This window comes from Gallus gallus, chromosome 19, assembly GCF_016699485.2.
Source record: "Gallus gallus isolate bGalGal1 chromosome 19, bGalGal1.mat.broiler.GRCg7b, whole genome shotgun sequence".
Taxonomy (NCBI): domain Eukaryota; kingdom Metazoa; phylum Chordata; class Aves; order Galliformes; family Phasianidae; genus Gallus; species Gallus gallus.
In genome coordinates this window covers 7,383,565-7,407,255 of record NC_052550.1, presented here as the reverse complement: position 1 = coordinate 7,407,255, position 23,691 = coordinate 7,383,565, and the positions used below count along the sequence as shown (strand labels likewise).

At 51.9% G+C, this 23,691-nt stretch overlaps 1 protein-coding gene across 2 annotated transcripts in view; it reads right to left on the bottom strand.

The window, feature by feature from the left end:
* Positions 1 to 521: 521 nt before the first annotated feature.
* NXN (nucleoredoxin) overlaps positions 522 to 23,691 on the bottom strand; it is a 49,203-nt gene continuing 26,033 nt past the window's right edge. For both annotated transcript variants that reach the window (XM_025141989.3, XM_015296116.4), the window contains 7 exons: positions 16,752 to 16,869; positions 15,204 to 15,337; positions 14,702 to 14,802; positions 14,310 to 14,416; positions 6,879 to 7,058; positions 4,307 to 4,431; positions 522 to 1,700 (listed from right to left, as the gene is read on the bottom strand). In XM_025141989.3, the coding sequence (XP_024997757.2) occupies positions 1,518 to 1,700; positions 4,307 to 4,431; positions 6,879 to 7,058; positions 14,310 to 14,416; positions 14,702 to 14,802; positions 15,204 to 15,337; positions 16,752 to 16,869 (948 nt within the window). In that variant the 3' untranslated portion in view covers positions 522 to 1,517. The remainder of the gene's footprint in view (positions 1,701 to 4,306; positions 4,432 to 6,878; positions 7,059 to 14,309; positions 14,417 to 14,701; positions 14,803 to 15,203; positions 15,338 to 16,751; positions 16,870 to 23,691) is intronic.

The window sequence follows — 23,691 nt, the reverse complement described above, 5'->3', positions numbered from 1 at the left end:
AACTCACCGAAGGGCCGTTCCCTCAAAAAATCCCCAGTAAGGGGGGATCTGAGTTAATTCAGCTCATCAGGGCTGCTATGGAAGCTGTGCTATGGAAGCAGGGCTGACCCCACCTTCCAGCCTAGCGAGCTGTGGCTAACAGCTCCGCCGTGCTGCTGCTTCCTGACCGCCTCACAGCTCAGCTCACCAGCACCGACCACGAGAATCTGGAACGTGCAAAACAACAAGAGAGATGGGTACAATTTCTGCCTTGCCGCACTTGGTTGCTTTTCCCAGCTCCTGCCAGGGTGGGTTGCTGTAGCAGTGATAAAGGGAGAGGCTGTAATCCTGCCATGGCTGACAAACGAGCTGAAAGGAAACGCTGAAAGGCGGCTCACACAACGCCCGCTGTGCAGCTCCAGGACACCGCCCTGATGGAAACAGCACGGGGGGCTGAGCTGGGCTGGGGCTGAGCTGGGCTGGGGCTGAGCTGGGCTGGGGCTGAGCTGGGCTGCGGGATGAGGCAACCGGCACCTCCCAGCTCGGTTATTAGATCAGTTTTATTACAAAGTTCCAATCACCATGTACAGTTTTTACAATGTCACTTTCGAGGGGGCTTGGCTGTGCTGCTAGGGACTGGGGAGGAATCTTTTTTTCTTTTTTTTTTCTTTTTTTTTTCTTTTTTTTTTTTTTAAAGAACAGCACCATTACTGTCAGGTTTGGGACACACCTACAAAAAACAACTAACATAGAGGGGTCGACAATTCATACCAGAGAGAAGGAGCAGGAGGGAGAAGGGACAGGGAGAGCACAAGGGAGAGACCACGGGGAGACGAGGGCAGCCTGGTGGTGTTCTGCTCCTGGCTCAGTGCAGGAGGGGATATCTGTGTGCCACGGGGCGGTTGGACTTCCCCTGACGTGCGCAGCCAATGCTGCATAAGGCTGTCGGTGTGTGGGGTGGGAAAACTACCCAGGAAGTTCTCACCCCGAGGAGGAAAAGCCTGGCTGCGCTGTGGTCTTTCAGAGGTTGTCAGCAGTTAAGACTTTGTTTGGCCTCATCAGGGCACTGTTACTCGAGTGGGGAAGGAAGGTGGGGCGGGGGCAAAGGGGACAATTTCCTTATTGCTTCCTTAAAGTAATTTAGTCAGCGGAGGTTGTAGGAAAGGAAAGAAAGGGGAGAAGGAGAAGAAAAGAGCCCCGAGAACCCCATCCACCGCCTGATGCATACGTTGGGAAGAACACCATGCAAAAAGATTTGCCTGCTAGCTAGTGCCATGTATAAAGTAAGTACGGTAACAGTTCTGGCCTGGTTATTAGAGAATATATCACCATGAAGCACAAGCGAAGTCTCCGAACGCCAACGACTCCCTGCTGAAAGTGCATCTCAAGGAGTTTGCTTAGGAGAAGGATTCACTGCGTAGAACAAGGCACCACAAGAAGGTTGGATACTGGGTCAGGCGTGAGAACACGCTGGAGAATCCATGAGCGGCGGAAGAGAGACCTAGTTTTAAATAATGTCTGTTGGTGCAGAAGCTCCCTTAGATGGGCTCGGGTTTTAGCTTGTCTGCTAGAAAGTCGCTGACGAAGGCTTCCACGATCTCCGGCGTGATCTCCTCCACATCCATCACATACTTGGCCCTGGCCGACATGTCCAGGATGGTGAGCAGGGGCGCAGCCTCAGGCAGGTTGGTGTAATCCCGCAGAGAGTCGGTCATGTCATCCTGGAGGCCAAAACGAGAGGGAGAGAGGAGCATCAGCAGAGCTACACAGCCAGGAGCAGTGCTGCTTCCATGAAGTGGTGCAGCCCACACACATCCACAGAGCACTGCGCTGGGCCGCGCTGAGCCCTACACCTACCCAGAGAGCAAACCCAGGCTCCGCTCTCACCCAGCCCTGCTTCTTACCCCTCTCCAGCCCCTTCCCTCCTCTGCTTCACACCCCCCAGGACCCCTCACCCCACGGGCAGACCCACAGCGTGTGAGCGCGGGCCCAGAACCCACAGCACACTCAAGCAATGCGCTCAGCAGCCAGACAAATCACAGTTGTGGGCAAAGGGGAAAACTCATTTGTCACAGCTGGGGCTGTGGAATTCAAACGCCGGTGCTGGGGCGATTCATCTCCTGAGCATGGCAGGGAGATGTGAGGACACACCGGGGGCCGCGTCCAGATTGCACGGTCATTGAAACCGGGCATTTCTCTGAGCAGTTTCCCAACAGCAGCGATGGAAATAAAGGAATCCAGAGGCGGCTGGGAGCAATGCAGCACGGGGCGGCGGCCGGCAGGGTGGTTCCTATCGCGCCTCCCCTTCCACTGCAGGGTTTTCTGGCGCAGGACCACGTGGCAGGGAAGGGAGAGCAGGGCTGGGCCCGTGACCTCGGCCCCTGGCGCTTCCCACCTCTGGTACCAGCCCGCAGCCGAGGTGTTGGGATGCCTCGTCCTTTATGTGATCGCCGCGAAGCAACTGAAACCTTTTAATCAATGCAAAACCGGCCCAAAGGCGCTGGGAGAGGAATGGGAGGCGCCTGCTCCGGCCGCAGCCTGGCTGCATTGTGCACTGGGGCCGGCGGAGACCCGAGGCCAGCAGCCAGGGCTATTGAGGTGACGGATGAATGGGACGTGCCGGATGCTCCCCATTCTTCGGCCCTGCTGCCGCAGGGATGTCGGGAGCAGCATGAATAGCAGCAATGTTTCAGCTGCAGCCAGGCTCTGGGGGAGGGGGGCAGCTCCCAGACCCTCCCCATAGAGCCCTTCCAACAAGGGACTCATTCAAGGGCGTGAGGCCGAGTTGGGATGCTCAGAGACCCGTCACGGCCACGGGAGCGCAAGTGCCCGGGTGGAGGGGGCCCAAGGGGCTGCGGGTGGTGGTGGTGGGGGCTCGGTGTGGGGGGAGCCCGGTGCGGCATCGCAGGCCTCTTTGTGCGCTGGGCGGCTCCGAGGGACCCGCTGGTGCGCACTGCGGCTGTGACGTGAGCGTGGAGGCCGGGCGGGCGAGCAAGCGCACAGCAGCTTGGCAGCTCCCACCTGCCTGGGTCCCACAGGAGGGGAGCCAGGAGCTTTTCTGAGCCTTACGCAAAACCATTCTGGTTTGCAAGCCTGTAGAAGGGCGAAGTGCAGCACAGAGGACAAGAGTGGCCCATTTTCCTGGAAGCCAACAGCACAACCCTGGCTCTGGGCACGCTGCACCACATTCCCAGCACCAGTCCAGCCACCAGTAGCGTGGCAGCCTGGGACACACTCATTTCCCACACTCATTTCACCCACAGGTGAAGCCCAAGAGGAGGGAGCGCTGTGACAAAGCGCCTTACACCACGGCAGCCAAGCCTCAGGCCTTGCAGATCGGCTCCCCAGGCAGCCCCTGCCCATTTCCAAAGGCAGTTTTGTCCAGCATTATCTGCACGGCACAGAAATCATCCCACCCCATGGGATCAGGGCTGCCTCCACAGGAACTGGGCAGGCAGCAGCACGCAAACCGGCTGCAGGCCGGGCTCCCCCTGCACCGCAGCCACGGGCTGCCCCATCAACTGGGCGAGTGCACCCTGCGGTCCCTCACTTCAAAGCTGTGATGAGGGAACCCCTCTCCAGCGACGTGGGAGGGCTCTGGTCTGGTAGCCTCTCCCCTTCCAGGCAGCCTAGGCTGGTCTGGCCCAGCTCCCAGCAGAGCCCACGCTGCCAGCTCGTGCTGGCACCGCTGCGATGACTTTGGGCGGCTGCCAGCCCATTAGGGAAGAGGCTGGAGTGCTGGTCCCTTCCCTCCACTCAGGGTGGCAAGAAAAGCAGCAGCACTGCAGTGAGGTGGGAAGCACAGCCAGGCCGACCTGGCTGCCAACATGGACTGAAAGCAGAGACCGACTGGGACTGCTGCCCGTACAGCCAGCACACACAGCCCCAGTGTTTGAAGTGGCCGCATGGGGCTGGGAGCCCCAGCGTGGGAGCTTGCCACTCACTCCTGTCTCCCAGCGTCCATCTCTGGCTGTCCCTACCAGTTCCATTCCTAGCCTTGAGGCTTTTCCCCTTTGAACAAGCCCAAGACTCAAAGTGCTGAGGGCAACCTACAGCGAAACTTGGGGAAGAACCCCTCAGCTACTAGAACCCAACCCAGGCTGCACGGCTGCACTCAGCTCAGCTGAGCTCATGACCAGCTGCCGCAGCTCCATGTCTCAGTTTACCCACCTGGAGAGCAGAGACAGCATGACCCAACCCAGCTCAGACCCTGAGGCCCGTGGCTCAGCAGCACACAGGATGGAAGCCGCCCTGTCTCCACCGGCCCCAGCAGCGCAGGATGCAGCCCTGTGCTTGCAGGGAGCTCTCGCGTGCCCCTCCTGCTTACCTCGCCTGCCACAAAGAAGAGCAACGGTGCCTCCTCCTCTTTGGCTTTGTACTTGGCAATGATTTTTTCAGCTATGGGCTGAATCAGTTGTTTCGCTGCCTCCGACTCTCCGTCATCCTCTGAATCTGCAGGGCACAGACGTGGGGAGGCGAAGCAAAGAGACGATACAAAAAGGAGGTTAGGATCAAACAGATGCAAACAGCCCGGGGCACGGGCAGCTCTACCCCACAGCAGCAACACGGAGGAAATAGGAGTCCGAACACACAGCAGCAACTTCAAAGGCAAGCGGCTGTGTAGCAATTAGGGAGCAGCTGAATTGCACTTTTCATGTGAGACAGGAAACATGTAACAGAAGAGCAGAGCCCGCTCCCAAAATATTTCACCGCTCACTCCCTTGGTGCTGCTGCTGCAGTGCAGGGACAAACAGACGCAACAAAGCTGGTGTGCAGCTTGAAAAGGTTTGGGATGTTTTGAAGACCAAACGAATGTGCTGAGGCTGCCTGCCACCCTGCCTGCCACCCACCATCCCTCCGCCTTGGGACGGCTGCTCAGCAGCTTTTCTGCTCGAGTCTCCGCGGCGGCGGCTCTGTAAAGGCAGCTTTGATTTGCCAGAGGTAGAGTAGAAAGAGATGGAAACATCAATCAAATGCCAGCCACCACTGAAGTTCAAATACTGAGTTGGAAAGAAGAGAGACGGCGTCCTTGAGCAGCACCTAGATGAAACGATTTCAATTTGGGGACAACTTTTAGCATGAAAAAATAGTAATAAATAATTAAAAATAAACCCAAGGAAACAGGCTCCTGGTCGCCTGGCAGTGTGCAGCTCGTGTGGGCCCCTGGAACCACCTGGTGGGCACTGCCCAGTACCAGAGCTCTGCCTGCCCTTGCACAATGCTTCCACACCTCCTCCCTGGCTTCTTTAAGCAAAGACAGGAATGCTAAGGGCACCACGCACTGCACTGTTGGATGCGTCCTGTGTGGACGACAGAGATAAATACGTAGAGTTGTGGGGCTTACGCAGTGATTGATTTTTCTGCTAACAAACGCTGCTGGCTGCACTCCAGGCCAGCCCTCGACATTCTGGCTAACCCAGCCCTCAGCTCTCCAGTGGCAGATGTACATCGCTCAGCATTTATTCACCCCCGATTCTTGCTAAGCCCACTGACACAGCCCCGACCTCACACACTGCGCTCAGCACATCCCACGTCCCTCCCAGTGCCTCGGGCTGCTTCTTTCTGGGGGTGCAGCTGTCTCCAGGTGACCCCAACATCAGCTGACCACAGAAAGCACAGCTGAGCTCCGCACTGCCCCAAAAAGCAAGGACACTGCTGCTGGGGGTCTCTCAGCAGGACACAGGCTGGCCAGAAGCCTTCATCCCCACGTTCCCAGTGCATGACTTAGTGCAGCACCAGCGGCTTTCACCAAGGCTAAGCAACCTATTGGACCCAGGTGAGAGCCCTGGCCGCTGTTTGCAGAGAGGTGATAGAAAAACTTTGCTCAGAGCAAGACAAAAATAACTTATTCCCGATGCCTGCAGTGACAGCCCCCATCAATCACACTCAGTGTGGAGAGCGAGTCCTCCCAGCTTGAGGAGAGTATTTTTGGCTCTGTGCTCACATCCCCTGCTGGGTTCTACTGAATAAATAATCAGGGTCAAAAGGAAATCTGAAAGGGAGGAAGGGAAAGAGCAAGAGACACATTATAAATGCTGCAGAAAAGGGCTTTTTGCTAACAAAGGGTGTGTGAGGAAGCAGGACACAAGCCCTGACTGCATCCCAGCAGCCCCCAGCACACTCCAGTGCCTGGCAGGCAAGCTCAGAGTAACACAGGCTCTTCAGCACACCCCACTGCACTCTGATCAGGGTAACTGCAGCTTCTCATTGGGCTCTCTTGCTCATCGGGATGCTGTGCTTGGAGCACAGACCATGGAAGTCAAAGCACTATTGAGATTTCACCATCTCTCCCTGGAAGGACTAGGACAACCCAGCTGTGCTCCAGGCCCATCTCCAGCCACAGCTGAGCTTCACAGGTGGGTAAGCAGCAGCAGAGGGACACCAGCTTGAGGGAAAGTCTGTTCTGTCCTGCAGCCAGCTCCCCATGGAGAGGAGACACTCAAGAACCAGCAAACCTTGCTCAGCCAAGGAACTCAAGCCCTGAGCTGCAGTTGCCAGCATATTGCTGCAATCCTTCTGCCTCCTAAGCTTCAGGTATCAGCTCCAGAAAAGGCCTGCCTCCTCTCAGCCACCACCAGTGCATTTCTAGCACTCTTCGATGTTAATTAGCATGCCTCACCACAGCCACCACTGAAGTGTCTTTTATGACAGCTCCTCTCTGCTGCAAACGGCTGCTCCACCGCATCCCTCACTGCAGGCTGCAGTTGCAGAGGTGCAGACATGGGCAAGCTGTGTCATGGGCACGGCTCTGGCAAACCCCTGTGAGCAGCAAGCAGCCCACGCTCCGTTAGGGAGCCACCTCCAGGACTGTCATCCTCTTGAGTCCCTGAAGGGGAGGCAGCAAGCTGCAGAGCCCTTGTAGCACACAGACCCCTCCCTGCCAGGATTTGGCTCCGTACCTACAAAGAGAACAAGGCAGGGGCCCTCGTTCAGCTGCACGGCGTTGGAGTCTGTCAGCTCCAGCACGGGTTTGGGGTGCCAGGGGAACTCTCGGCACTCGATGTCATTCAGTACCTCCACCCGCCCCTGCCGTGTGATCACCTCACCCTGGGAGTCCAGCACGATGAGTGTCGGGATGCCTGCGACAGGAGAAAAACACAGGATTAGTGCCAAAGTGCTAATATGGGAGTAAAAGGGTGTGGGGAAAAGGATCCGTCCTATTGCCTGTGATCTGGCAGGAGCCCAGCGTCAGTGCTGCCGTTGCAGCTTATGTGGTGGGAAGCGGGATCCCTGGATCCTGTTTCTGTTCGAGGAGAGCTGTAATTGAGGAGCCAGAGCAGGAAGCTGGGAGACAGGCTCTGGCATCGCCTTCCTTCCCTGTCTGACTGCAGGGAGAACTCACTCACTGCTGCGTGACGCCGATGTCCCTGCACACAAACTGAGGCACAGCAGACAGGATCCTGGGGAGACCTCTGGGGAGCAGAAGGTCACTGCAGCTCGCAAAGCATGGCCAGGAGTGCCTCCCGTGTGCACGGCAGAGCTCAGCACCCAGACAGCACCAGCCCAGCCTGCAGACGCACGGTTCAAAGCATCACAGGCAAACCTTGTGGCAGGGCGGGCTGCAAGCAGCAGCAGCCAGGAAGCAGGGTGTGTTCGTTTCCAGCAGAAACCCACACATTTTAGCAGCCATGAACTCCTCCATGAACCCCCCACGCCCCTTCCGACACAGAAGTAATAGCCCTGTCATTTTCGCAGCACACATCCGGGTCCAGCAAGTCATGAATGTTACACGGCTGAGACGCCATTCTGTGTATGGGGAGGCAGACACCTGAGGTCCCCAGCTGAGGAAAGGCAGAGGAGCAAATGCAGCTGCACAGCAATCACAGCCTTCACTGAAATAAATGACCAAACAGGGCTACTGGTCCCTGCTGGGAATGCCACAAGGAACTGGGGCACTGAGGAGGAACAGAGCTGGGCAGCTCTGCTGGCACCACCGGCCCAGTCCAGTGGTTAAGAGAAGGGGAAGCTAAGCTTAGTGCTAATTCATTTGTGCTGCTCCTTCCCTCCCCAAGCCCCCAGGGGACCAAGGGGATGTGGTGCTGGGATCCTGCTCCAATGACCGTGCAGCTCCTGCCCCAGAACAGCACTGCAGCTGCGGGGAAAGCTCAGCAGGCACAGGGCTGCGGGGCCGCTGGATACTTCCTGCACTTCAAATCAATTTTGCAGGTAATTATTTCACCTTTTATTACTTTGGAGCCGGCTCCTAAGTTATTAAAAACGCTGTCCTGGTGGGTTTGCACATTGCACTTCCAGCTGTGCGTGCAACAGCAGCTGCTCAGACTGCAGAATGCACCATTATTTGCAGTCCCCTGGAGCTGAGCAATACCAGATGGCACGGGGACCATGCGGAGCTGTGCCCTTAACCCAAAAAAGTGCCTTCTGTCTAGGGCAGAAAGCTGGCATCCACCGAACGGATGTAGGTGCACACCAGAACTGCAAGATTCAGAATGAGTGCATGCACATGGATGCACTGAGCCTTCCCTGGCCGTGCTGCCAGCCCATAGGATGGTGCCAGCACCTCTGGGCAGGGCCATGCCCTTGCCAGGGGACAGCGTGGGAGCAGATGGGGAAACTGAGAATCCCTCACACCAGTGCCGGCCTGCAGACTGCTGGCACTCATCCAAGCTGATTTCCCCAGCTGGGGCCCAGAGCTGCTCATTGCTGAGCACAATGCAGCTTCTCCAGCCCTAGTACAGCCGGGCTGAGTGCCCTCCTGCCTGCAGGATGGGGGTCCTGATTGTTTATTTCTGCAGCAACCCTTGGGAGAGGGAGGAACACGTGTTCTGCTTCATCCAGGGAAAACAAACAAAGAAACAAACCAAAACCAGAGAAATAATCAGTTAAATACATCCCTCTATACAAAAAGGATAGGGCAGATGTGGCATAGCCCCTCTCTCCTGACAATAATAGGGCTATGGTTGTCAGAGAGTCCCCATTTAGGCCAGAGCACCATTCTGCCCAGAGCTATAGGGCTGAAAAGCCCCAGGATAAAACAAAAGCCTTCTGAGGAGTGCACTAAAATGAGAAACTGAAAACCCAGCCAGGATGGGTGTGAGAAAAGGAAGACATCCCAGCAATAGCTAAGTGATTTTTCTTCTTGGTTGCAGAGAGCATGGCTTTAATGATGCTTTCATTCATCCCACCTGGCTGTAGCGGACGTCTTAAGACTGGTCTCCCAGGAAGCTTTAAGCACAAGCTAGAAAAACACAGCAGATGTGATTCAGGATCAGAAGAACTGCAGCTTTCCATGTCAGGACCAGCTGCAGCTCTGCCCTAATGACACAAGTCAAACTGTTGGGAACAGAGGCAAGGCTTCATCAGAAGGCAGCGGGCTGGCTGGCTCTGCAGGCTGCGGGGCCTTGGCCCTGGGACATGCTGGCTGAGACAAAACAAGGAGTGGCTGCACGCAGCTGAGATTTAGCACAAGTCACTTCCCGACATCTGGCCGGGTGGGCACTGTGCAGGGGACGCCAGTTGGTGACTGTCCCAGCCAGCAGCACGAAGAGGGGGCTTCCAGGCCCCAGAACTGACAGTTGTGGCAAGCCCCTGCAGTGTGGCCCTGTGGGTGAATGGTGTTGAATGTCAGTGAGATGCTGCTTTTGGGACACGCCTGCAAGGAAGGCTGGTTCTGCACTGACTGCTGATGGCTGCCCCTGACCTGCGGGGGGATGGAGCTGCAGGAGCTGGCAGACAAAGCCAACAGGAATGGCTCACACTGGTGACTTCATCTGGGAAAAACACTGTTCTTCTGTCATCAAGGACATAAAAAAACATCCCAAAAGGAAGGAAGAGGGAGACAATTCGATACCGTGCCCCAAGAGACCGGGGCCAAGCAGCCAGTGTCAGCACCAGGCTCTGCTGTCAGATCCTCATCACTCAGTGCTCGACCCAATTGCTATCAGACATCTCTTCATCCACCCAGCAACAGACTCTGAATCACAGCAGCAAAGTGAGACAACAAATCTTCCTACCCTCACCTCTCAGCCCAAAGGTTCATTTTAAGCCACATTTGTTAGAAATACTCCATCAACTCCCTTTCTGTGCAGGAGAAATCAGCACGCTACTGCTGCCTCCTGGCACTGTCCCCCTGTACAACAGTGGGTTACTCACGAGCTCTCTGAATTCTAGGCATTTCTTTAGGAAATACACGGCTGACTGTCTGTCCCAGCCTGCCTGCAGGTCCGGGCGAGCAGCTGCATTCCCTTCATTCCAGCCCAGACAGGGCTGCTCACATTCCTCCCATGCACGGGGCTGCACTCGTTGGGTCAGCTGCAGGAGCTGCACAGTAACACAGCATGATGGCTGGGCTTGCAAATCCTAAGGGAATGCCAAGAAAGAGATTTTCTATCACAGAAAAGCTCATTCATTACCTTCTGGTATTCAAAATAGCTCCAGGGCAGGGAGAGGTTAAACAGACAGGAAGGAATTGGGAAAACTCTCTCTGGCCCTATCCTGCAAGGCACAAAGCATCACAAAATACTACTGAAGCCAAGAGAAGCACATGATGATCAGCACCCCACATAATTCAGGTCTTTATCCATTTATGATTCCCATCCCCACCCAGAATGCCTGCCATTTGGTCCCCTCCAGACCTGTGTTATCTGAGGGATGCAGCCAGCCAGCCCGCAGCACTGGGTCTGTGGGATCAGCTCTCAGCAAGGCCACAGCCCTTCCAGCACCTCCTTTGGCCAGGCAGCCCCAGAATTCAGCAAAGGCTGCAAAGGAGCCTGTCTGACCTGGGACTATTCAGGGCCTGCTTTAGACACAGGTCATTCTGTTAGTTGCTACCCCACAGACACCAGTGATTTCATCTGCTATTCAGAGCAGTTAGATTTGCATATGCAGACACAAACCAAAGCACCCAGCTGCTAAAACTTCCAAGACTCAGAAAATAAGACTCTGAGATAAATCACCCTGTGTTTAATGTGTTTGGGAATGCCAGTAACACATCTGAAAACTTGAGGCTGACTTCATGATTTTCAGCCTGTTAAGAGGGCAGGCGACATGCAGGATCCATAAATTTCACCTTTTATCTGGCATCAGAGGCTCCTCATCAACCACAAAGCTCTGCTTTCCTTTCTGGATCCATATGGTGAAGGCTGAGGTTGCTGCAGTGCATCTGCCCCTGTTGCCACAGCCACCCCAGAGCATACTGAGCGCTCTCTTGGTCTCCTAAGCTCCATCCCTTGAATCTCTGTCTGGGCATCCTTAACCAGCAAGCCTTAAACCAAACCCACACCTGCTAACCCGGGTATTTCCCCCCCTCCCTACTCACCTACAGCCACTACGTGTTATTTTAGTGCCTTTTGGGGGATCGGGTAATTGCCGTGAGTCATAACACCAGAATTTAGTTATCAAGAAGAATCATAGATCAGACGTTCTGCAATGAATATTGTATAAGCTTTAGATGAGAATTAGCATAGACGGGCTCAGTTTGACTCTACGCATTAGAAAATGGATTCAGTTCCCACGAGGCGAGCATTTTGCGAAAACACGGGGGCCAAATGATTTGTTACTGAACCTGGCAATGCATTTATTTATATATTAAAACCCATATCCGACATGGAAATCTCATCTGCATTAAGTCTGTTGGCTGAGCAATCCAAATCGCCGTGAATAAAACGCTCAGAGAACACAACACTGGGTTTTATTGCTGCTGTTTTTTTTTGACCTCTTTAGAAGAAAGCCTCACAAAGCCAGTACAGGAAACCTCTCCTGGCCATGACTTCCCAGCTGGGCTATGGAGTGACCGGTGGGTGTTTGGAGCAGAGCCCAGGGCTGAAACAACAGGTCTGTGAAGTTCCCCCAGGTAACTGCAAATCTCACAGTGCTGCAACGCATCCCACAGAGAATTTCCAGGATCACAAAATCTCTCCTAGGACATGCAATAAAGGGCAATTCCCATCTGAGTATAGCATTCATTACCACTCCCTGCCCAGCAAGGAGAGTTAGAAGACTTCATCTATGACAGCACACAATGCAGAATTCTTTATAAGAGGCTGTGATACGAGAAATAACTCCCTCTCAAGACAGTGCTGCACCCAGAAGCAATTTAATATAGGTGGGTATGGTACAGCCCCCACTGACTGCACGTGGGTTATGAATAGAGGCATTCAAGTCAACCCAAATAAAGACCAATAACTCAACTTACATTTTACACTGAGTTTTTTGAATGCTGTAGGGGCCAACACGGGACTAAAACAACATGAGGTCTGACTGTCTTGCTGCTTTCCAGCAGCCTAGCGCTGTTCAGGAAGACAAGTTCTTTTGTTGTTCCAGCTCCAGGAAAGGCTCTGCTGGCCTTGGAAAAATCAGAGGAAAAGCCACCCTGCAGACACAACCTGAGGCACGTGTTCCTACACAGGGGCTGCCCGGTGCCAGAGGCCAGCAGGGCTGCATGGATGCTGCTCCCTGCACAGCGCTGTGAGGACCGAGAACACATGCAGCTGCAGGAGCAAAACAGTGCTGTCCAAGTTTGGCAGGAAACGTGGAAAGCCAAGCAGGCACTCACAGAGCAAAACTGCAAGAATGCTCTGTGAGGATGAGGAGTCATTGCCTGTGCAGGAATAAGCGACAAGCCAGCACCCACTGGGAGCAGGGAGAAGGTTTCCCATAAACAGTATAAACCAGTCCTCCACTACTATTAGTGTACTAATATAGTAGAGTACTCTATAGTAGAGTACTACCAGTACTCCACTATTTCACCATGACTGCCCATCATACTCCATCTTTGCAGAGAGGTTCCTACATTATGGAAAAACTGTGGTGAAGTAGGGTTTGAAGTCAAACGTGCCCAAATCCCAGTGTCAGTGTCCCCAGTAAAGCATCCCTGTCACATGGAAATAAGAGGGGTAAAATGGGAGCTGTGTCAGTGAGGAAAGGGTCAGGGCACATGGGAACAGCAAATATTTACATTTTCAGGTCAGCACACAACCAAGAGAGACATTTAAGGAGACAGCGGCTGAAGTTAAAGGGAAAGCTGTTGTTACTGTTTCCCTGGCTACAGCATGCTCAGTGCTGAGTATCCATGTCTGGACACCTTATTTACAGAAAGTCCCAGCGAAACTGGCAGCAGTCCTGCAGGGCTCCACTGAAACCAGCACTGGAGAAGGTTGTGAGCAGGCTGGGGAAAGGGCAGATGAATTTGGAAAGCTGCTGCCTCATGGGAAGGTAATTAAGAAGCAAAATGATGGCTATTTAAAGCAGGCTAACAGCTATTCTTGATTTGAGGTCAGAGAACAGAGCACAGCGATGGCACCTGAGCTCACCCCAGAAGGGGTGTTCGGGAAGGATTCTGAAGAGGGATTATTTCTCCTGCTTGCTGGGTTTCTGCCAAGTGCTCATATCAGCAAAAGTATCCCATTAAAGTCAACACGGATGAATAAGCTGAAATGAATGCACTCAAAGGTTTGGCCACTCTGGGACCCCTCTGCTGATGGCGCTTTGCAAAAGCGATGCAAGCAAATACAGGAGGGCAAAATGTGACCACCAGGATGGCCCACGGACCCTCACTGATGTCCCCAGGCCCCTGGGCACCTTTGGCAACGTTCCTGTTTCTCTGCCTGCCTCAGCCAGCATCCACCTGGTTGATATTGCACTGAAACAATGAGAAACACACAGGTTGCAGCAAGACTGGTGGCTCTTTATCTCCTAATTCCTTAACTACAAAGAGAAACTCTACATATACAAGGAAGCTTCCTTGTGAGCTTGCAGGTCTGTGCCATGCACCTCATCCCCCACATGAACAACAAACTGGTTCCCAGGAGGGCTGCTGGGAACTTTTATCATCTCTGGGACACTCTCAAAACACCTAGATAGAGTGAGCCTCTCCCCTGCCCTCTGAGCAGCTGAGGCTGCTGGATTCTGGCACAGACGCATACAGTAAAGGCAAACCCATGCTTTACATCAAACATGCACTCTTCTGTAATTCATGTTGCTAACATAAACCAGATGCCATCTTCCTCAGCCTCTGCAGAGAATGATCGCCTGCCTTTGCATTACATAAAACAGCAAGAAAATGAAATTTAAACCTTCAAGAAAAGACAAAATAAATAAATCAGTAATTAGGTAAAAGACATCCAAGCCAAAAAAAGCTTCCAAGTTTCCAGGAAGAATTAGGTTGTTTATGGAAGTCCTGTTTCGATTAACAGCCTGCCTGGCAGGTGGTAGGAATGCGACTTTGCGGAGAGCAGAAACATGAAGCAGCTCTGCCTGGGGGCACTGCGCTTTGCTTCGCCATTTTCTTGTTTTAGTTAAACAAGAGGAGACATCCCAAATGTTCAACAAAAGCAGCAGAAAGGAGAGCTGCATATCAGAAGAGCCTTTCCTACCTTGTATGCCGTAGAGTCGATTCAGGCGTGACCTTCTGGCCTCATCCGCATACGGGACAGCTACCCAGGGCATCTCACTGAAATACTGCTTGAAGGAATCCTCTGACCTGTGCAACAGAACAGTGCAGGACCCTCAGTGCAGCCCCTCCACCTGCCACACCGCTTCCCCTTTTCTTCATAAGGAACGTGGCCTACAAAAACCTTTCCCCATTGCACTAAGCCCACCAGCAACTGCTGCTAGGACATGCAAACATGGGGAGGGCTGGACTAAATTTCAAGCCCACTTCTCTCAAGAAAAGGTCTGCAGCACGCTTTTTGTGATTGAATATCTCCAGGGCTGGTTGCTGTGTGGCAATCAGCTCTGCCTGCACCAAGAGGTACCACTTCATTACCTGTCTGCACTAACGAAGAGTATCTCAAATTTCTGGCCAGCCTCCTTGATCTTCCGGTAGGACTCCACCAGGACCCGTGTGAGGCTTCGGCAGGGTGGGCACTGCAAAACAACACACACACGGGCACACTGTCTAGATGATGGAGCCATCACTGAAAGCCAAATGTCAACTCTTCTCTTCTGGAGAGCCACGAAACAGCCTTGGATGTGGCTGGTGTTTATGCTAGGAGGTCACTGACTCCTGAAATTGCTGACAAAATCTCTCCCACTTTGAAAATCTGAAAAGTCTTCCCCTTCTGAAGGGTCAGATGAGGATGTCACGCAATTGTTACGCTGCTGGCTTCTCTCAAAAGGATCAGGGCATCTTAACTGCTCATGCACCAACCAGCCTGAGGTCTTTAGCCACCTGCAGATGTTCTGCAGAGGTTGGCAGTGATTCCTCACCTTGCCCAAGGGCTGCCCAGAGCTCACCGCAATCGCTCTGCAGAGCACCCACCACTCACCCAGTGTGCAGAGAAGTAGACCCCGACATGAGAGCCCTCCAGAGCACTGCTATCTAGTGTCTGGCCATTGTTCCTTAGCAGAGGTCCAGCAACAACTTCACTGAAGGGTTTTGGCCCCCATGGGAACTCCAGACCTAGAGAGGGTTGGGATGGGAAAGGGAAAAAACAAAACACAAAATAGGAAGCATATGGAGCATTTACAGCCTCAAAAGTTCCACTAAAAAGCCACATTGCCATTTGAAAAGATATGGGGAGTGCTATTTGAGGGATCCTATTGAGGTTCACACCATTAAAGGGGGATGTAGAATTACTCAACTGCCCTGGCACCACCACAGCGCTGCCCTGAGCAACCAGGGCGACCTCAGCTCCACAGGTACCTGCATCCTTGCCCAAGTCAGAGCAACTTCTGCTTGATGGAGCCTGCTCTGCTTTTGTGCCCGATAATGCATCTTTTCCTTATCCACAGTGTTTGTTTTAACAACAGGGGCAAGGTGGTACGTGCTCAGGAATGCAGGCAGACTGTTTGCCATTTACAGATAAAGCCACTTTGCTGACTGCAGTCCATGCACCTACCCTGCCTCCCAACCAGCTGCCATTCTACACAAACAGGGAAGCAGATGGTGCAGGACACATCATCACAGCTCTAATTCCTCTATATTTAAGGTTTTAACCATATCAATTAAGCATATCACTGGACTGATTTTTTTTTCCTCATGTTGAACACACACACAAACTTCTAGAACTTGCACTAATGCTCTGCACCCCAAATTAAGCATGTGTGCATGCATGCAAACACATGCTCAGAATCATCTGCTGCCAGCTCCTACAGAAATTGATCTGAGATATTCAACCAGAGATGAGGAAGCATCACAGATGGCCCAGGCCATAACTGGTATTTGCTGCACAGTTCCTGCCAGCAGACACCATTTTCAGTATCTACTGCATGAAGGAATGTTTGCATGGGCAGGTTAACAGCTGAACATCAGGTCTGCAGAATCTGTGAGTGAGGGCATGCATTTTGCACATTTAGGTTTTTGCAAATTTAATTAAGAAAGGTTTAAAATTAACTCCCGACACAACTTTGGGAATTGAGAACAATAGCATTTTTCTGTCTCATTTACAAATAATGGGGAACTCGTTATCCTAATAGGCTGTGATGTCAGTGATAAACGCCCACTTGCTACATAGGAAAGATTCAGCTCCTGAAGTGCAGAAAGCTGGGGTCTACCCATGTGCCTCCATCACAGAAAATCTAAACTTGGTGTTTCACTTAGTCTTTTTCCTCATTAGCACTTCAGACAAAACTCCTGGAGGGGAAGTCTTTGTTCTTCTCAACAAGAAAACCAAAACACAAGATCTGGCAGGAATGATGCAGAAAATGTTATACTGAAAATAATACAGCGCCTTGATTTGTCAAGTATGACAATAGCTGTTTGTTTCCTTTTTTGTTGTTGTTTTTTTTTAAACCTCCAAGGCAATTCAGAACGTGCTAAAATAACAAGGCAATTGCATGACCTTGTTTCTAGGGCACAGGACTCCAGGTCTTACCTTCTGGGTCATCACGGATCACCAGGAGGCCATTCCTGCAAACCACCTTCCCAGTAGAGGCATCGATAAATATCAGGGAAGGAATGTTGGAGACTCTGTACTTGTTCCACAGTTTCAGCTGTAACACGGAGGGGAGAAGAGGAGAGAAGAAAGATAAGCGTGGCAGTGTGAACAGAAAGACTTTGGGGCATTACCATCTTTTAGACAAGGGCTCAGAGATAAGCAAAGAAATGGAGCTGATGCAGGACAATGCTGGAGCCACCGCACGCTGCCTGCCTCCTGCTGCAGGCTTGAACAGGGATGTAGGTACAGGCTTCTCCTTCAAACACATCTGCCTCTCTGCAAGTCAAAGGGGATAATACTTACCAGCCCTGCGCTGTGCTTTGAGGGCTTTGTTTAGAAGATATGGTAAGCACAAATACTTTTAATGCCACTGCTCTGAAGCAATTTGTAATGCTTTCCTGGCTGCTTCCTCTTCTCCAATTTCGATGTTCATTAAATAAATTTAATAACCTCCGCCAAGACACAGCCATGCTGAAAACAAGGCCAACACACAGAAACATGATTCTGTTGTAACTGGGGCTTCCCAGTTTTGTTCCCAGGAGCCACTCAATGGGTTTGGCATCAGCCTGGGGGCTGCACTGCACGCTGCCAGCCTGGCTGCAGTCCCCTGCCGACCCCACACAAAAGCCCTTCAGGCTGGAACAGCCACACACTGCATGTCCCAATCTAGATTTTGCTGTCTCCCGGCCATTTCGCTTTGCAGCTGCTTCCCGCAGCACACTTGGGTCCATGCAGCACATTTAGGTTTCACTGGCACTGTACTTAATAGTTTTTCCAACATCTTCTTATAAAAGCTATCTGAGTGAGTTACAAGAACTAACACACTTTCCATGTAGTGTATTCCAAATCCTCTTGGCTCTGAAGGAAAGCGTTAACACCAACCGAAGACGATGCTACTGATCTCCATTTACCAGGATCTAGAGAAAGACACAGTTTTGTGCTTGGCCCACCAGCCCTGAATTTCCAACAGACACATTTCTTGGGATAAGCCAACTCATTCACAATGCTCATTCACAAACCAAATAGCTCTGGGCATATAGAAGGAAAAAAATAAAAAGATACTAAATGCAAACCAGCCCCCTGCAGTGAGTGTGGTCAAACCACAGAAGGTAAAATCCAGTTCTGTGAAGTTTAAAGGGTGGGGGAAAGCTCTTTATAAGGATCACGAGCACATAATAGGGTGCTGCAAACAACGAGGAAATTACAACTAGCAATTGGATAGTTCTCCTCAAAGAGTTGCTTACATTTCACTTCATTTCGCCAAGCCCTTTGTATATGGAAAGCAGCTCCCTTAGGGCACTGCTGTGTGCTGTAGCAGTTTGGCTTGGCTGAAGAAGCCCAACAGGCAAAATCAGCTCGCTGCCTCGAAGAAAGGGGGCTGGAGCAGCCAGAGCAGGGGGTAAAACCAAACCAAGCCTGCTCTGGCTGGGATGGACACAGCACACACACCTGGCTGTTGGTCCCTGGTCTCCAGCTGACCTGGCAGCTCTTACCAAGCAACTATCTGGGGTTTCTGAGGATGCAGCAGCAGCAGCTGGGGCACAAACCACCCTTTGAAGAAAGGCTGTTCAGCTACAGATACCACCGGAGCTGTCATTTATGTACCACCACCACTGTATGACACAGATGAACAAACACACAACTGCTTGTAGGATGACCTGAATGAGGTTGCCATTTTAAGGCCGGTTATAAAAGCCTTGAATTGCAAATTAATGGTCCCAAAGCATTAACCATATTAATTCTGATGCCTGTATCAGAAAGCACACGAATGCACTGTTAACACTGGAGCATTCCGATTTGATGGTCCTCCTGTGCATTAGGAAAGCTGATTGGAAACGAGAACCGCATGCTCTGAAGGATGACTGCCAAGATTTATCACCATCCCCATGGAGATGGCCCTTCCCACAGGCTCAGCCTCCCAGACCCTAATGGCTCCTTGTATTGCAGGTCAGACCTGAAGGGACGCAGCCTGGATGGGAAACGGGCTCAATCATTTTCTCACGTATTTAATTCTGGAGTTCAAATACCCTCTGATTCTCCCCCTGCACACACACTTTACGGAGGAGACCACTCTGTGCTATGTAGGAGGCACCCGCTGCCACCTCTGCTTCTGCCCTCGAACCAGAATTTTAAACATTTTGTTGGTAGCAGAAATAACCAAAGTACAAGAGACACCAGAGACACACTGGCACCGTTTAGGTATCTTTAACAACAAAAATCCAGGGAACTGGTCGCTCCCCAAGCATGACATGGGACGTCGGTGATGTGCAGGAAGGTGAGCCCAAGAGAAAAGAGGCAGCTGTTGTGCAGCTACCTGGGCAAAGACAGGCAGACGTACACCTCTCCAAGGGCTGCATGTCGGGTGAGGCGTGGGATGTGGAACACAAATTATGACTGGGTCTGAAACCGCAGGAAGATCGGATGATAGCTCAGGCAGCAGAGCTGAGTGCTGCCTCAGCAACATTTCAAAGCTGTTTTTCCTGTCTTGAAGAGGATGACATAGAAATAACACACTCCACACTCGGAGGATTTGATCATCCATTTAAAGAGGGGATCTCTGCTCCGCTTCCCAACAGCTGTTGCAAATCTGTGGGATCAAGCCAAAGCTAACACAGATGTAGAAATAATCTACAGACTGCTCAGCCTGAAATCAGCTGATCCTCGCTGAGCGCTCCTCACTCCTGATCACTGTGCACGCCTGCTGAATTCAACACTCAACCCCAAACTCCTGCTGGAAAAGGAATCTCTCTTAAAATGCCATGTAGGCTGATTGGCTTTACAGAAACCGATCTGGCTCCTGTGCAGGTGGTTAAGTCAAGCAGTCCAGTGGAAAAAACAGTCACTGGATTCCACCAGTAACATTATCCGTAACGCAAAGCGTCACCACACCATGCTGGAGGAGCTGGAAACCACAGCCCTGGGGCTCCTGTGTGCCTCCATCCACAACCAGCTGCGAGAGACTTTAGAACCACCAGTTATGACTTGTGGTCTGAGGGTCCTAGCCAACTGGGATGTGAGGAGGGATGTAACCAGCAACGCTGTAACCAGCCACGCTGTAACCAGCTCCTGTTACCCTCTGGCAGGTGACGGTGATTCCAGACCGCCGGCACTACAGCAGCACAAAGCATCCACATTGGTCACGAGCAGCTCTGCACACCAGTGCAACATCCTTCATCCCTGGAAGACTTGGAAACGTCTCACCTGGAGGCACGCTGGAGTAATTTCTCCCAATAAAGGCGTCAAACCAGAGGTCTCCCCACTAGCAAACCACTGTTTTTTGTTCACAGCAAAATGGCTGGAATCTGGCTGGGGCAGATGAAATCCTCTCCTGCTCAGTACACACTGCTGGGAAAGGGAACTCCTTCTCCTAGCAGCTGCAGGTCGCTATTTCTGGTTGTGCTGATTGATTTATCAGCCCTGGTCGCATTAACTTACAAACATAAATCCTGAGCTGTAGTGGTTAACGCTGGCAAAGATAAAACACAACTGTTAGCAGTGCAGCACGGGGGGACTGGGATGCAGCGCTGCTTTCACAGGAGGTTTGCTCACCAGCCCCCTGGTAGCTGCATTTCTCCACTGTTGTGCAAACTGGGACTGCCACAGATGCTGCACTTACATCCTCCATAGCTTAAAGAGCTGCCTCCAGCCAGAAGTGGGAGCTTTCAGCAATACCTGCCTGTGCCAACAGCAAGAGAAAGATTAATTCTGTATGTTTTGCAGTCCTCTTACAGCTCTCGTTATTTCTCAAAGATACCATAACTAATCCTGTTTGGATTTCCTCCTCTCCTCCCCAGTCCCCACTCCAAAGCACATCAGTTCACAAACGCGTGAACCAGGAGACAAAGCTGACCAACACACGCCATTCAGGGTGACTAAAGTTCCTGTGGCAAACGAGAGTAACAAGCAGGAAACCTGCAGTGGCAGAGGGACAGTGTGGAGGCTGCAGCCCCTCGGAACCCACACCACCCTCGTTCCCCACTGCCCCACTCTCACAGCCCCGCGCTGCAGGGACCCTTCTGTCCTGGCTCACTCTCCATGTTAAATCACAGCTTTTACAGCGTGCCTTAAAGGGTTTACAAGCACCAGAGGCCACCCAGGCTCTGCGAAGAGCAACAGGCTGCAGAACAACAGGCAGCTCCCTCACCCCGTGGATTTAAATCCACTTAACGCCTGTCCCGGCGATTCAGGCTGAGCTCAGGAGAAGGCTTCCCCTTCCCTTCTAATCTGCAGGAAGGGGGTATGGTGAGGGAACAAAACTCAGCTGAGTATAGAAGGGAGAGTCTTGGGGCAGAAAGTGCCTGCCAGGGTCTGATCTTGTCATACAGGAGACCAAACAAGTGGGCTTGAGATAAATTCATGGCTGTGGTGCTGCTGTTTATCTCTAAAAGGAAATTAAAATCTAATTACAAAATAAAATGGTGAGAGAGATGTTGTCTCCTCCATTAATAAAATGAGGAGAGAGGATTTGGAATTGCAGTCAACAAGATTGCTGTAAATGCAATTGTACGCACTTCCCCTGCTGGCTGCAGCCCAACTGCATGAGCGGCACAAGCAAAAAACAAAACCAAAGCCCCAAAGGCTGCATGTCAGAGCTGCCCCTCTCCAAGCTGTGGGGCTGCCTCACACCTGAGCCCGGCCCCACCGCGCTGCCTGCCTGCAGCTTCTGTTCCTCCCTGCCGCTCACAAGGCCAAAAGCTTCCAAGGTAAAGTGGAAGGAATCCCTTTTGTTAGGGTTTTCTGGCCAAGCCCCTGCCAGCAGAGGACTGGTCTTAATGGATTCACAAGGAGCACAGTGGTCAAAATTGTTGAACGTGGAAGGGCTCAGCCAGCACAACCCTATGCTTCCCATTGCATCGTTTCCTCCATTTTCCTCTCTCTGACCACTCTTGGTTTCCAGTCACTGCTCCAGCACCACCCTCACAGGGTTCTGCATGTGGCAGCTGTCCCCACCACCAGCCCCACACCACAGCCACGTGCAACCACGCTTTTCTTTGCACACGTTAAATCCCATTAGGACTTGCACAGAGGATCCAGGTGGACCCTGTCGCCCTTCATCAAGGTGACAACACATGTTTGTGCTCCCAATGAAGTGTCCCACTTACTGCAGTAATTCCAGGATTAAGCAGCCCCAGCGGCAGAGATCTGAGCATTTTCTGTCGGGGCAGAGCAGCATATGGCTGCCAGGCCCTGGCACGCACGCCAGACTCTGAGCGCAAGCTGCCTCATTTCCTCCTGACACACATTCAGGCTGACAGACTGGATCTTCCACAGCCCACATCTGATATGAAAACATTTAATTTGAGCAGGACTTAAGAGCGGTTAACATGATCTATGGCAAGCAAAGCCTCGGGGCCTGGAGCCGCGGCCTGCCCTGTGCGCAGGCCTCAACGAGCGGCTGTGCTCAGGGAGCGGAGGGCAAAGCAGCGCCTGTCTGAATGCCCAGATAACAGCACAGCCAGCAGCTCGCTGAGGGAGGATGCTGTAAGACAGGCTGCTCTACCCATGCTTCATATACCAGGTGATATTCTTACAAGCATTCCCCCCAAAATGGCTTTTTTCTTCACGAGCATGGCTTTGTTTACCTGTTAACAGGAGGTCTATACCTAGGCATCTCCAGATATTTTGTAAACAATATCTTACTTTCCAGAGATCAAGCATTCTCTCTTTACCCACAGGAAAACAGAGGCTCAGAGCTCACAGAGAAACCCACAGCAATGACAAGTGCAGGACCCACGAGGTCTGTCAGCATCTGAAACCCTCACATGTATTTGCTCACGGTCCCAGCACACCCACCAAGCAACCGCATGCCAGGACTGGCTGCCGAAGGGTCTGATCTTGATGCTTTCTGGTTGAGAAGCACTCTGTCATCCCATTTGCAGAGCTCCGGCAGTAAGGCAGCAGGACATGCACACAAAGAACAGTGAGGATGGAGGGAGTTCAAAAGTTTGTGAGAAAAATTCAAGACACACGTAGAAGTGTATCATACGCAGCCACTATAAATTATGCCCCCAGATGATTAGCACTAAGTAAGAAACAGCTATGAAAACATAAAGGTAATGAGAAAAAATAATAATTTCTCTCTCTCTGTGGGGAAGGGATATTTTTCCATCCGTTTATAGGAAAGGGAAGGGGTGGGGTGGTTGGTTTGGGACGTCAAATGCAAGTTCAGAGTCTCTCCTGGTCCCAGGTCTCATCTGTCATCCGGAGCAGGCAGGCTGCCAGAGTTACCTCAACACTGCAGCATGGATTTTCTATCGGTCACGTTTGCTTTCACTGCTACCGTTCACTTGAAGGCAGCCAGTATGCAGTGCAGATAAATAATCTCGAGGTCAAACGCCCTGCAATCCCAGATCATCAAGAAAGAAAACACTTTTGAAAAGCCCAAAGCTTAGATAGAGTTCCCACCAAACACAAAAGCCTTTTAAATCGGCAGGGACATCAGGATTTTTTGTCGTTGTTTAATAAACACAATGAGGTATTGGTGTGGTTTCTGTTTTGTTTTCAACACTTAATCCGAAAGGGAACTTTACACAATCAGATTTAAAATAAAACAACACCCTTGTTGAGAAGACAATAGAGCGTTTGTTGGTGCTGTTAGGAACCTGGGGCAGCCACAGCCTCAGGATGCCTCGGGCTGCCCCAGGACAACCCACAGACCAGCATCCTCCACCGCTCCCACGCTTGCGTGGCCTCTGAAGAATGAGGATGCTACCAAAGCAAGGGAGGAGTATTTTGCTAGCACAGAATAACACAATCATCTGAGCTGCAAGGGACCCTTAAAGGTCATCGAGTTCTCTGCAGTGAGCAGGGACAGCTACAGTAAGACCTGGTTGTCCAGCTGTAGCATCTTCACGTATGCTAATATCTAGCCAAAGGG